General features: G+C 38.5%; 1 protein-coding gene across 1 annotated transcript; it reads right to left on the reverse strand.

The window, feature by feature from the left end:
- Positions 1-802: 802 nt before the first annotated feature.
- OTOP1 (otopetrin 1) lies at positions 803-14120 on the reverse strand. Its single transcript, XM_010710413.3, has 6 exons — positions 13800-14120; positions 10060-10196; positions 6681-6739; positions 4779-4909; positions 3247-4193; positions 803-2872 (listed from the first exon to the last, which is right to left on the reverse strand). The coding sequence occupies exons 1-6, from the start codon at positions 14083-14085 to the stop codon at positions 2702-2704; spliced, it is 1731 nt and encodes a 576-aa protein (XP_010708715.1). The 5' UTR covers positions 14086-14120; the 3' UTR covers positions 803-2701.
- Positions 14121-14131: the final 11 nt, after the last annotated feature.

Below are 14131 nucleotides of genomic sequence, written 5' to 3' on the forward strand. Positions count from 1 at the left end.
AAACTGAGGAAGTAGGAGAGTCACGATAAAGAAATTTCTGATTTACATTGTGCAGCAAAAATTCGAAGTAGTTTACTTACCTAAAGAACATTGGACTTGACTGCAAAGAAATTATCTTTTTTAAAAAGTCTCTTTTTAAATAGTAATAAATTGGTCTTAATGGCATTCACCGGAGAGCGCAAAAGTTGACAAACTCTCCCCCATAGGCACCTCTGAAATACAGCAATGGCAACAGTGAGACCTCTTTTGGGTAAGCCTGCTCTCCAGCCTTCAGCTACGTGCCTGAGTGATTTATTATATAGGCTAACTTTCTCCTATTCCTTATAGAGCATATAAAGTATGATATACTGCTATTGTGGAGATATACCAGAGAGAGAGGGGGAAAAAAAAAAAAAGAAGTTTGAAAGCAGATGTTTGGAATAGACCAGGTTGAACACTGATCAGAGCTAGATGTGACACCAAGTTAAACAATCTGATTAACATTTCTGGTTAAAAATTTCTTTCTTCAAAAGCTGTACTTCTAAAATGTTCACAACTTCATGACTTACCACTGCATCAAGAATAATTTATACTAAGGTCTCGTTCTGTAAAATATTCTCTATTTGGGCAAAATTATATTTTTGGGTCAAATCCTCTTGTGAAAATCTCTTATGTCTCTCAGACTGAAATCTGCTCTCCAGTTCCCTGAATCAATTAAGTCAGTGGGGTTTCATCAGTGCAGCTTGGAACAAAATTTGCTCATTAGCATGGTTAAAGCATTTGCAGCCAGAATGCTGCTCCAAATAAACTTTAATTTTAGCACTAAAAATCAATTTAATACCGTGGGCAAATGAAATTATTTCAGTAGTGATGTTGAGAAAAAGAGAAGACTAAGTAATGACAGACAAAGATGCTAATGTTATTTATTTTTGAAAATTCCAAATGTGTGCCAAGTGTTCCCATTTCAGCATATGGATCCTTTTCTGGCCCTAGGGATTAGTGAGCTCTGCTTTGGCTGAACACAAGTGTTAGAAGTGAGTGAAAGAGCACCACTTTTGGCTGAAGAATGACATGCAACCCATCCCACAAACAGCGGAAGCCAAAGGAATCTTTCCTTAACCAATCTTTGTTGTTGTTCAAAGGTTGAAATGGAATTTGTGGGGCTACTAGCAAAATGAGTTTTCTCCAATACCAGAAGTAGCTGGAAAGTTGGTCCAGCCTTGGTATGGAAGGAAGAAGAAAGCTTTATTTGATGTTCCAGCTTGCCCTATTCATTCTGCTTGAAATGAAACTGGTCTGAGAGAACCAAGTGGTGAGAGCTTCATGAAAGGAGTGTGAAAGAAGGTGAGATGAGGTACTGTGTTCCAGGGGAAAGATAGAAAAGGCTACGAGAGAAAAGGAGGGCAGAAACCAATAGCAGTGTGATAAACGAGCACAACAAGCGGCACCAGAAAGAGGCAGAGGTTACAATGATGTGATCAGGGGTGCTTCTAAGGAGCTGAAATTGCTCTGCAGGAACACAGGTGTTCTCATGCTCAACCTCAGTGATGGTGAACCTAATTCAGACTTCAGGTTGCTTTACTTGATATGGGTTTTGCATCAGGTAAAGCAGGTAACAGAGCTCCTAGGTATGTTATGGCTGTATTTGCCACAGAATAATTCGAAATTTAACTACTATATGAAGAAACTCCTAGAAGGCATCAGGTAATGGTCTGTGTTTGCCCTCTAGTGGTACAAAGCCAAAATTTCCGTTCTGATCCGTGATTGTGAACAAAACAGCTGAAAGCTGCGTTCTACCAGACCCCTGCAGGAGTATATATGGTTACCTTCCAACCAAGAGAATGAAGTAAAAAGAAATTAGCAGCTACTAAGAGAAATTGTACAGGGAATTTAAAGCATTATGGCAACAGAACAAATGTAATTTAAGCTACAAGACTAGATTTTTCTCTTTCAAAACATTTCAAGGATGTGTGAATAAAGAATAGAAGAAAAAACTTTACTTCACAGTTATGTCATAGAGTAATTACAAGACAAGAGAGATGCATTAATAGGAATATATTTTATCAGAAGAAGTTATACAAAGCATGGTATCTAACCTACATGTTAGTCATTTGGATTTCATGCCATATAGTTAGGAAAAAAAAAAGAGTTAAATATTGATTTTCCACCAATATTCAGAAAGTTTAATATAATTCCCATAACCCCACAAAGCAGAAAATATTTTCATGTTTTACTATAAAAAATGTGTCTAGGAATTAAAAAGCGGGGTTTTCAGAGCATCCGTGACTCAGGGACATCAGTTGGTACAGCAGTCCTTGGGAATTTCCCTCAGAAGTCAAGCAGTTGTTTTTTCCTTTTTTAAACAACTTTCAGAGGCCACAGTAAATGAAAAAAAGAGCAATACAAACTATTCAAACTCAGGGCAAATCGCTGATGACCAAAACAAAGATTAATTAGATTAAATTAACTTGACTATGTACAGTTAACACTAATATGATTTTGAAAAGTCTAAATCATAACACTACATATGTAACGAAATGCACAGATAAAAAATAAAAAAATATTACATGCTACTAGCTATGGTCCCTTCTTGTAGACATATTTATTGAACCTTCTATCTGTAGAGCAGCTATTGCTAAGCTCACTCTTTCATCCACTCTTTCATCTGTTATTTGTTTAATTAATTATTCAATCAATTGTTCACTGAGGGACCATGTATGATCTATGTTTTGCAATTGACTTCAAAGAGTGAGGCAGCTGAATGCATCCGGTAGAAAATAGAAAAAGGCATCGCAAGGTTCACAACAATTATCCAAGGTTCAAAGCCAAAAACGATTTCTTCCAGCCCATTGTCGTATTCTGGGCGGCACCCAAAGGCCGGTGGTATCCAAAGCTGCAAGGGAAGAAGGCAATGCTATATTAATTATAAATGATGAGGGACCAGCCCATAATGACTGTGCTCCCATAAGCCTGCTGTTTAGTTTCGGAAATCTCTGAACCCTCCCTGTTACCAGGGCACAACAGCAGAAATTTCAGTTTTTACTGCTGATAGTTTTTTTTATGTTTCCTTTATGATGACTAAAAAAAGTTAGATTCCATGTTTAGATAAACTCTGTTCCCCAAAGGCATATCCACTTACTCTTTCAGAAGAACTAAAATTTACTTGCTACAGACTATGGAGCCATGTAATTTTAACATACTTATCAAGCTAGAAGTGTTAGGAAGCTTTTGGGTATTAGCTTGTGATTTACATTCAAAATGCCTTACCGAAAGGTTGCAGAGGAATAAAAATGCAGCAATGTTCTTCAGAATTCTCCTCTTGTTGTCAGCCACCGAGCTCCTGCTGCAAAGGGAGAACTCAGAGGCAAAATGCATGCCCGAACCACCTCCCTGACTTGTCCCTTCATTGTCACCACTGCTCCCAACACGTTCTCTGGCACAGATGCTGCCATGGAACAGGCACGGCAACTCCCCGGCATCCTGGGCAGTGTGGCCATTGTAAATCTCCTTGTATGAGGGTGTAAGTGTCAAAGTGCTCCCTCGAGACACTGTCACTATTCGAAGGGTTTTAACATCATCATTCACCTTTTCCTGCTCACGATGTATGGATTCAATGATAAAGAGATTCTGAATGTATTTCTCAATGATGACCAGGATGGAATAGGGCAGATTATACCAGGTGTATTTGGGGTGAGCCTGAGCACAGATAATTGCTAGGATGGAGCCCCAGGATAGGAGCCAGGACCCAGCAGCTGTGCCGACCAGCAGCTCTGCATCCAGCTTTCGAGCAGGATTTTTGGAGTTGTCCAATGATCTATCGTCCAGTCTGTAGATCAGCAGGGCAATGACTCCAGCTGTGCACATGAGAGCCAGCACAAAGATTGCATGGAGGTAAAACATTGTCAGTGCTAACTCGCTTTTGATTTTCGAACGTCCAATCTGGATTAAATATACCACAACAATTGCTATTGTGCTAGTTAACACAATTAGTCCAAAAATCATCCCAATGGTTATGCCGTGGAATTTGAATGGAGTTTTGTATTGCTGATGGTGTTCTACTTTGCGGCCGATGTTCTTCCACAGGACATAGAGCATTGTGGATGCTAGAATGTGGTATTCTATATTAAAGGGGTACAGGTAATATATTCCTTGAGAAAATATTGAACAGAGAGTTGTTGTTGTACAATTGCATTGAGGAGCATGGTCATCTAAAACTAAAGGAAAGGGAGAGAGATTAGAACTGTGTACTATACAGAATTATTGCTTGAAGAGAACAAAAAAGACATAAATAAAACAGTAAAACATAAGGGTAAGATTTCAGCGAGACAACACGTCATACTGTCCACTCAGCCATCCAAAATGGGTTCAGGTTGTTTAAGTCATTAGCATGGTCCCCAAACTGTGATCTCTAGCTGCTTAGCAATAATCACACCATGAACAAATGCTGCAGCAAAGTGCAGAGGAGCCTTTGTAGAAATACTGTTCTACTATACAAATATCAAAGATTCCAAGGGACTGAGTCCTCAATCATTTGGGTCAGATGGACAGCACAAATTTAATGAGAAAAAGGCTCCTCTCGTTCGTATCAGTTACTTACACTAGTGTCATTTCTAATAATCACAGCACTTCATTAAAATTGGATATATGATCATGGTAATACATCATCTTAGTTTTTATATAAAAAGATTGCATATCAGTTGACTTCTTGCCCATACAGCAAGTACCCAGCTCTATCCTGCAGAGATGTAGCATTTTGTGTGGGAGCAGGAATTCCAAAATGTACCAACACTTCATCTTACCTATTGTTATATTCCCAAAGCCAAGTGTGATTAGTCTTTCCTTATGTTCATTCAGTTGATGCTTCGACTCTGTTAACACTCCATTTGTCCACAAGAGTAAATTTGTGAACACAGAATGGATAACCCCAAACCTACAAAACAAAGTAATTATTGAAGGAATCTGCACAACATATGTCTATATCTATCTATATATATGTATGTTAAATACAATGGATTAATAGTACCACATGTGGCACTATTTAGTTAGTGCAGGGAAAAAAAATAGTAAATGATCAAATGATCTCTCTAAACATGTTCCACAGTGGAGCACAATCAATGTTAGACCTTCAAATTAGTACATAAACAAAATGGATTAATATATTAAAACACAGATGGGATGTTTTCATGTTCTCTTTTGTGATGTTTTTTATTCTTTGGACTGGACATGTTAATGACAGTGAATTAACATTCCGACCAGGGTTAATTGTTCTGCAAGTTGTATTTCTGTGATGCTTCTTCATACTCACTGTGGCTGGCCTTTCTTCTAAGAGATACCACTGCTTTGTCTAACTTCTAGTCCATGCATTTTTTGTCTCCTGGAGATAGCTTGAAGACAACAGAGGGCTTTATCCCATTCGGACTACTGGTACAGTGAGGCTAGGTCTCCAAGTGGTTTTAAGAATCTTGGTCTTGGACAAGCCATGTCATGGCTTGGTGAAACGGAATGGCATCAGAGAAAGAAGTGGGTTAATGATTCTGAACCTTCTAGTAAAATCCATATAATACTTGTTCTTAATTGCCCAGCATTTCCCTTTTTATTGTAGAAGACGGGTATCTATTTCCTGGGAACAATCCTTTCATTCACTGTTCTGCCGAGCACTAATTTCTTGCACCCAAGACTGATGGTGTTTCTTCACCAAGAAACTGTCCTTTATTACTGAACTGTCTGCAGTGAATGACTTGCAATCAGGTATTTCAGAAATTCTACATATAAACAGAGCTGGTTTCTCCATGTGATACTGCAAGCCTTCTGCGATCACTCTGCTTTCTGCTATGAGGCTGAAATGTTTACCCAAGGGAGCTGAAAAAAGGAGAGCCATCATCATAGCTGAAGTTTCTGACTATGTTTCTTTTACTTCCTATAAGAACTGGTCAGCTCACTGACAACTTGACATTATTATTTAAAAAGTTCCTATGTTTGTTTATTTCACTTTTGTGTCACACATTCATGTTCACAAATCTATGCTTTCACAGAACCAAAATACATCAGAGCTAGCTCTTCTGCCTCAAAGGCCAGCCCTCAGTTCCATACCAAATGCATGTACTCAGTTGTTTCAGAGGACACACCAACTACAGCAGGAGAATCAAGATCTGGTGGCAGAAATATACAGAACCCATACTGAGCTGGGTGCACAGGATACTGCTGGGGAGGCTGTGTTTGTCAAAGTATTTGCATGCCTGCACCTAGCTCCAAAAGGAGAGTTCCTAGAAGGTCATTATAAAGTATCCCAGATACACTGCACTGACTGCAGGTTGATGATGCAGATTCCATCTCAGCAGGAGAAAACAGTGTTGTGCATAGTTCTCAGACATAAATCTGATGCTTCCTTCCTCTAACAAACATACATGATTTTGGACATGTCATACGTTACTCTTTCCCTCTCTCATAATAAACATATACTTATTCTGTGTCTATTGTATATTATGAAACACAAGCATGCTTAAAAGAAGAAAAAAAATAATTCAGACTATTAACTTCCAACTTGGGTGAACGGTGTTACTTTTTATTTACAATAACACAACTAAGAGGAAAATCAAGCTCTGTGAGTTTTCAGTATCCCTTACACAGTAAAACTGTAGGTGTTAAAACACTGTACAGATGTGCACTTATTGCATTCTCGATGAGGATCAGATCTACTTTACCTTTCAAGTGTTTTGAAAGACTGGATAATATCCTTTGCGTGACACCAAAGAAAGTATACCTAAATGAATGAAATAAAGAGAAATGTCATTATACTAATGCATATGTATGAAACTCAAAAAGGAAGGCATGTCTGAAAACAGAAACCTTGATGATTAAATCCACTGATGACTTATACCACGGTGGCTCCATATCCACACCTGTAAAATTACTCCTGGTCCTTTCCAACACTCAGCCATAACGTCCCAGACATGAGGAGACTAGGATTTTAAGCCAGTGGATCAATAGTAGAAAGTTTCAAAATGACTCATCAAAACATATTATGTTTCTGTATCTGAAGAGACTTTTATTTTAATGACAAAGGAAATAAAATAGACAATGTTTTGATTGCACATCAGAGTGTGCTGATGCTATGTTTGAATAATTTACTAAACACATGAAATTCTATGAAGGGAAAGAGACAAATGAGAGGGCAGACTTAACTGGTGAAGCAAACAATGGATGTTCAGAGAGCAAGAGAAAAGGCTGTTCTATCAGTCTGGGTGATGACTGCATTAGGAGGGACAAATGCAGTTGCACTCAAGTGTAGCACAGAAAGATCAAGCTGGAGAACAAAAGAAAAAGAATGGTACTGAATTAGTTGCTTATAATACTTCTTTCCCCTTTACTTGCTATCTCTGTGGTGGGAAATTGAAAACCTCAGGATGTTGCTAATACAAAACATGTTCTAAAATGTTCTGACATGGGGCAAGATGGATAAATCTCAGCAATGTTATCATGAAACTGGGATTACTGTTTACTCAGAAAAGCTCCTAGCATACTGAACTTGACTGTAGGTGAACTAGTAGGAGAGAAAAAGATCCAAAGGTCTTGTCTTAGAGACCTATTTGGTGTGATGTTTCAGAAATGGATTGAAAAGTGTAACTTGGGTTACTTCTGCAGCAGCTACAGTGACTGGAGATACATTTTCTCAGTAAGGTAGGGTGCCTTCACAGCTGGTGCTGCCTGTGACATTCAGTATCTAATTTCTGAAAAAGACATGATTGTGCAGTACTCTGTAGCTTCTACTAGAAGTCCAGGGCACAGAAGACACTACTGGACATTTGGAATTGAGTTTGCTCAAATCCAAGAATCCAACCACCTACTCATCCAATTATGCACAAAAGGAAGGATAACCATTGCAAAACTCCAAATGTAAAGATTATAAGATGCCATGGAAGTTCAAACTAAAATGAATAATTATCACCTTAGCCTTATCTCTGCCATGGGATATATGTGGTAAAATCTAACAGCAGATGTGAAAACATTCTAAACTAAAATAAAAAAGAAGCTTAGTTCAAACACTGAAGTCAAGACAGTGGAAGGAAAATAGGAATAGAAAAATAACTAAAGTAAAGAAATTACACAAAATCTAGTTTTTGCTCCCAGAGCACATGTTGCATCAAAGGAACAAAGGGCTCTGTCTGTGAAAGAGCTTAATGCAAAGGCTGCCTTGGAACGGTGGAGATCAGAGGCAGGTCAGTGCTAGTTCATTGTTTGCACAGTTGCAGGATATATTTGTTCATTTACTGGCAAGTAATAGGATGTCTCATTAGAGTAAAATACAACAGCATCCAACACATGTTCTGTAGAAAATGAATCCCTAGGCTTTCGGATGACAAGTAATTAGAACTCCTCTCTGGTGTAATTTCAGCCTGCATTTCAAGGACATGAGATTTTTCTTAAGTAAGAGGTATGTGGTAAATTACACATTTTACTTTTTCTTTGTGTGCTCATACTAGCATTCAAGATTTCATTATTTTAAGCTAAGCTAATGATACAATCAGCAACATGACTGATGTAATATTAAATTAAACAAAAATTGTTCTCTTTGTTCAGCTCCATCTATTCCACACTAGTTCACAGTAGCTGATCACCATCAAGTAGGGGTTACTGGATGCAATAAAGAATGCTGCATGCAGATCAGTAGGAATAAAAAAAAAAAGGCTCAACCTCTTAAGTTTGTTTCTCAAAAGTAAAGCAAAGAAACTGTTAGACATTGGTGGCCCTGTCTACAGCAGGGCATTGGAGCTTGATAATCCTTGAGGTCCCTTCCACCCCAAGCCATTCTGTGATTCCATGGAGAGCAAAAAGTACAAGAATGTAAAATTATGTCTACTTCCATCAAATATGAATATTACTCTCAGATAAAAAGATAGAGATCTACTGCTTAAATTTCAATGACTTATTTTTTCTTTTCTGTTATAAAAATGTAGAATGTAGGTGGTTTGATGGCTCATTTAAATGCAACCACAATCAGTAGAAAAAACATTCTTTTCTTTCCTGTTCTCACTCGCATCAGTGTGTTCCTTAATTATCTTCAAAAGAGCATCAGATCACCTGGCTGCAACTGATTATCGTTCTTTAGTGGCTCTTCCTTTCTTTCTTCACCCCAAATCTGCTCATAGAGGCCTAAAGGAATTCCAATTTCAGAATGTCTTGACAAGAAAGGGGATAAAAATCTCAATCTTCACGTTACCATGAAATGCACCTGGTCCTGCAGATATCAACAGTTTTCATTATTTGTGCTTTCACACAGACTGGATAACAAGCTGCAACAGAACTAGGTGGTGTTCACGATCCAGGCACTCAAAATAAGGAAAACTATTAAGAAAACTGGCCACCTCCTTCTTTGCTTTGCCATGTAACTAAGAAAAGGGCAACATTTATTCATGCAATAACAAATCTGCTATGAAACGTCGCAATGTAATAGAGAGACAAAGCCTGAAAGTGAACAAGTGGATGGAGCATTTTACAGGAGACGTTGACTATCTTTGGTACTGCACAGCTATTGAGAAGCAGAATCAAATGCTTCTGGAAACAAAATCTATGTTTGTTTGTTACACAAAAGATGTGCAAGTATTTTATCACCCACAAAGAAAAGTTGTTTTTTTCCCACTTGAAGAATCATGCATCCTTTCCTATCAGGGATATCAGAACAGATAGGTTGATATTTGTGTGGCAAGTTGTCCATACAGAAACAAGTGAATTGTCTTATAGTCAAGCTACTCTTTTCTGCCACAAAATTCTGAAAGCTTTATACATAACAAACGGAAAAGCATATAACTTCAACTACAATGGAGGGGTTTTTTTTTAATTTCTTTTTTGAACCCATAGGAGTTTTCCAGCTGAGCAATTACTGAAATGTCAGGATGCATAGTCCAAATGTGCGCATAAAATTTATACACATGCATTAAAACTTAGCCCTCAAAATTATCTTGTTAAATAGTTAGAAATTAGATACTGTAAAATCCACTGATGATGAGAAGGAAAAAAAAAAAAAAACGATATTTTTAGTAAGAAATACATCTATAATATAAAATTGCAACTGGTGACTTTTACCTGTAAGATGGTGTGTGCTGCATGTGTAACAGGAAAGATGCCTTCAGTTGGTGACAAACAGTTTGAAAAATCAATATAGTATCCAATTTTAAAGGAGTCCAGAATTAAAGTAATCACTGCAAATAATGTAATTCCACCTGCAAATGAAAAGATATTAGAAAATGTCATTATACATAGACTAGGGATAATCTGTACCTCATGCCAAAATCTTGTTCAGGAAAATAAATGCAAATCGCTATTCATATTCTTGTTTAGGGAAATAAAAGTGGATCTGTGTTCATGAGGACAACTCACTCAGAGTAATAGGTAAGATTACGGAAAACCTCTGCCCAATACACCACTAAAGCATACCACTGTGCACACCTAGTCCATCCAGCAATGGACCTGAGGACTCTCAGCACCTTGTAGGTGGCTCTCAAGTCCTTGCAAGATCAGTCTCTCAAAATGTAGCTCTGGAGCAGCCATATAGTGCATGAATTAATGCTCTATGTGGTCACAAAGCCAACTATACAAATCAGGGGAACTGAACAACAGTATTACAGTTTCCAGACCCAAGAACTCTACAGCAGGCAGTAACACAATCACTTGATATGCCATCTTCTTTGTTTGGAGGCTACACTTCATGTCAGAGACCAAAACTGCAACAAAACGGTTTCCTTTCTTAGAAAGGAGTCAAAGATGAAAACTTCAGTATTATAAATTAATCCTAATTATTGATATATACCATTATTAAAAATTTTGAAGATGGTTCCACTATTTTTATATTTGTAAGTTTAAGAAATATAATTGAGCACTATACTAAGAAAATTTGATTATTTTTTGAATCTCCATTGAAATTTCTGTATTTTAGAAGATCAAGAATAGGATTTTCAGTATTGCAAAGTGTTGCCTTAATTCTTCCTATTAGCCATTAAGAAGAAGGAAACCAAGATGATACAGTTGTGAAAATGTCACTCTAAAAATAGAGTTTGGGTTTAAATAAAGGACAATTGAATGCAAGTAAGAAAAAGATGTAAGCTGAAATCTGCCAAGAACTGGGTAAGGTGACCAGCCACCTATGCTTTAAACAGAAGATGTGCTGCTGGAGAACATAATGAAATAAAGCCATTTGTGAAACCAATCAATTTCCCCTTTGAGTTCTTTGTCTCAGCAGACTGAACTTCAAAATAACGATTACAGAGCTTTTCATTACAGGAAAGTGTCCTCAGGGGAATAAAATTTGGAACAACTAAAGGGAAGGAGTCCATCTATGCAATTCTTTATCAGTTTCTCTGGGATTATTTGGGTCAGGACAACAAGACTTTGTTTAAGACAAAGACCTTACAGGAACTCTTGTCATAGCAAGTAGAAGAGGCTGGTCTGCCATGCAAGCTGGAAGGGAACTGCTCTAGTTCACAAAGTTCACATTTAGGCACAAAAAGACTTCAGGAAACCTTTCTGTAAGCAATTCTTGTCATTGGCCATTTCTCCTTCTAGCTTTGTTAACTGTATGCCAGGACTCTGCTACAAGAGGACTTTGTTAAGTCATTCTCTTCCCACATTTGCCACCTACCACCACTTTTACCAAAATGATAATCACGGTTTGAAGGGAATCTTGAAAATACGCTGAGCCTGTGTTTACATGTTGTACTAGTTGATTCACAGACATTTTCTCCAGTGATGAAAGCAAGGACACGTTCTTCTAAAGAAGCTGATAAAGCTAGTCAAGAATTGCCAAGAGCTTTCTGTGGAAAGACTTGATGAAAATGTATCCATTCCCCTCATTTTTGGACTTCTCTGCAGAATAAAAGATTTCTATGCCAAACCATTGATACAGTGAAGAACAAGAGGGATCTTGGCAGAGGAACTACCAGTTTAGCTCAGCTAAGTTTTGTCTTACTAATACAGGATAAAGGAGTTTTACTTGATGTAAAGGAGCTCGATGTAACTACAAGAAACTCTTAAGAATAGGAAAGTGTAGGACTTTCCCTAAGGACGAATTTATTGAATTGCAGCATAGACATCCAAGAAAAACCGTGGAAGCCGCCACAGCTAAGAACATATTACAAAGAGCAATCCTGTGCTTGTAAAAGAAATGGATAAGGTAACCAAGTAGTGCATTCCAGGATCTTATTTCTCAATGTCTGTAGCTCCTTAGATCCTGTAGGACAAATGAAATGCTGTGAATTCTGTGCCAACAGAAGAAAGGGCAGGGGGTTCTTCTGTACTCACCCATATTAAGCAGTATTTATTCCATGCTTAGATGGAGAAAGTTTTTCTCTGTAAGAAAAGCATAGCTTGGTCCAAAATAGGATCAAATTAAAGCTTGCAATTATGAATTTTGGTAGGATTTAAGTCACAAAAGTTAATAAATTAAAAAAATGCCTGAGAACCAAATATTATTTTGGAAAACAGTGAATAATCAAAAGAAACAGTTGGCACATAAGTCCATACATTCAAGAAAGAGTCTACAGACCATGGCTGTATATTGTTATACATTAAAAGATAGTAATTAAAAAAAATCCCCTAAAAAATCCCTGGAGTAATTTTTATAAAATAATTGCTAACAGGTGCAAAGAAAAATGAAAGACATACAGCCACTGAGACTAAACTAGACTTTCACAGCACAGCCTTACTTCTCAAACTAATCAAATTTTAGATGTTCTTGGGATTTTCATCTAAATTTTTCATTATCTGATGCTGTGATAATTGATTGCTGTATCTTTGCTAGCAGCAAGAAAATACTTAATGCCTAGGCTGTTTTATAGCACTCAACGTACTTACTTTCCAACCTACTATTTGCAGTACCAAGACTGGAAAAGCAGTCGGTAAAGCTAGGCTTGTCTATTCCTGTATGTAATGTTGATTTGGGTTCCCTTTTCCTGGGAACCAGAAATATGGCATTTGGTGGGACTGCAAGGTGCTCTACCAGTCTTTGGTATAACTTGTGTACTTACAATAGGCACCTGAACTGCAAGTAATGGCCATTACAGCCCTCCATTATCCTCATGGAATTGTATATTTTTCTTACAAGGTAATGCTAGCTTTTGATTACATGCTTATATATTTTACCTACTAAACTATACACTGATTTGGACAAGTATCTTGTCCTCTTCTAACTCTCGGTTATTCTAAGGTTTGATGGTTGAATTTGGTGATTGTGAAGATCCTACAGATGGTGCCCCGGGGCAGCCTGACTTCTTGTTGGCAGCCCTGCTCATGGCACGGGGATTGAAGCTTCTCATCTTTAAGATCCCTTCCAACCTAAGCCATTCTGTGATTCCACAAAATTATTCTAAGGTATCACTGAACACGTACAAATGGGAATATCTGGAATATATGAGTAGAGAGAGCCCTTGGGGACATTTCTGACTGGTGCTAGTATAAGGACTATTTCATTGCCTGGAAAAGGTGATAAATCCTGTGGGAACATTGCACGTAACAACTGCCTCTTCCAAAATCTGTATTTTATTTCTTATGTGTTGCCAAAGTAGCCTGATACATGGGAGAAAGGGGAAAAAAAGGCTTCATAACTTTCAGCACTGTATGTTGGGAAGTGGGAATGTTTAGAGACAGTTTTCCCACACGATCCCTCATTAGGGATCTTTATGCCTGTATTTAACTAGCACTCGTTTTGTGTGCACAGATCCCCAACACCGGGATGCTCCCTGATAGAGATGCAGAGGGGATCGGTGCGGTGTGGAGGTGGGAGATGGCACACACATCCCGTGCCCGGTGCCACCTGCATGCCATGTACTTACACTTCAGCCAGCGGGCTCCGGCATGTGTGTCCTTGTCTCGGATCAGCCTCCTTTGCGTGCAGCTCCTGCACAGGTACCACAGCATCCACAGCAGCTGAACAAGCATCAGCGTGATGAGGTAGGAGAGCAGGTGGCTCTTGCTGATACCAACGGCGTGCACAGCCCAGGCGAAAGTGAGCAGCAGCCCGGCCAGGAACAGGTTGATGCCGTACTGGCTGCTGAGGATCTCGGCGTTTTTCTGCGGGTAGCTGCCTCCCGCGGAGGACGAACCCCCGGCTTTCTCCATCTCCCAGCTGCTCGCTGCGGGCAGCCGGCCTCGCTTCCCCGGGCAG

The sequence above is a fragment of the Meleagris gallopavo genome, chromosome 4, assembly GCF_000146605.3.
Source record: "Meleagris gallopavo isolate NT-WF06-2002-E0010 breed Aviagen turkey brand Nicholas breeding stock chromosome 4, Turkey_5.1, whole genome shotgun sequence".
Taxonomy (NCBI): Eukaryota; Metazoa; Chordata; class Aves; order Galliformes; family Phasianidae; genus Meleagris; species Meleagris gallopavo.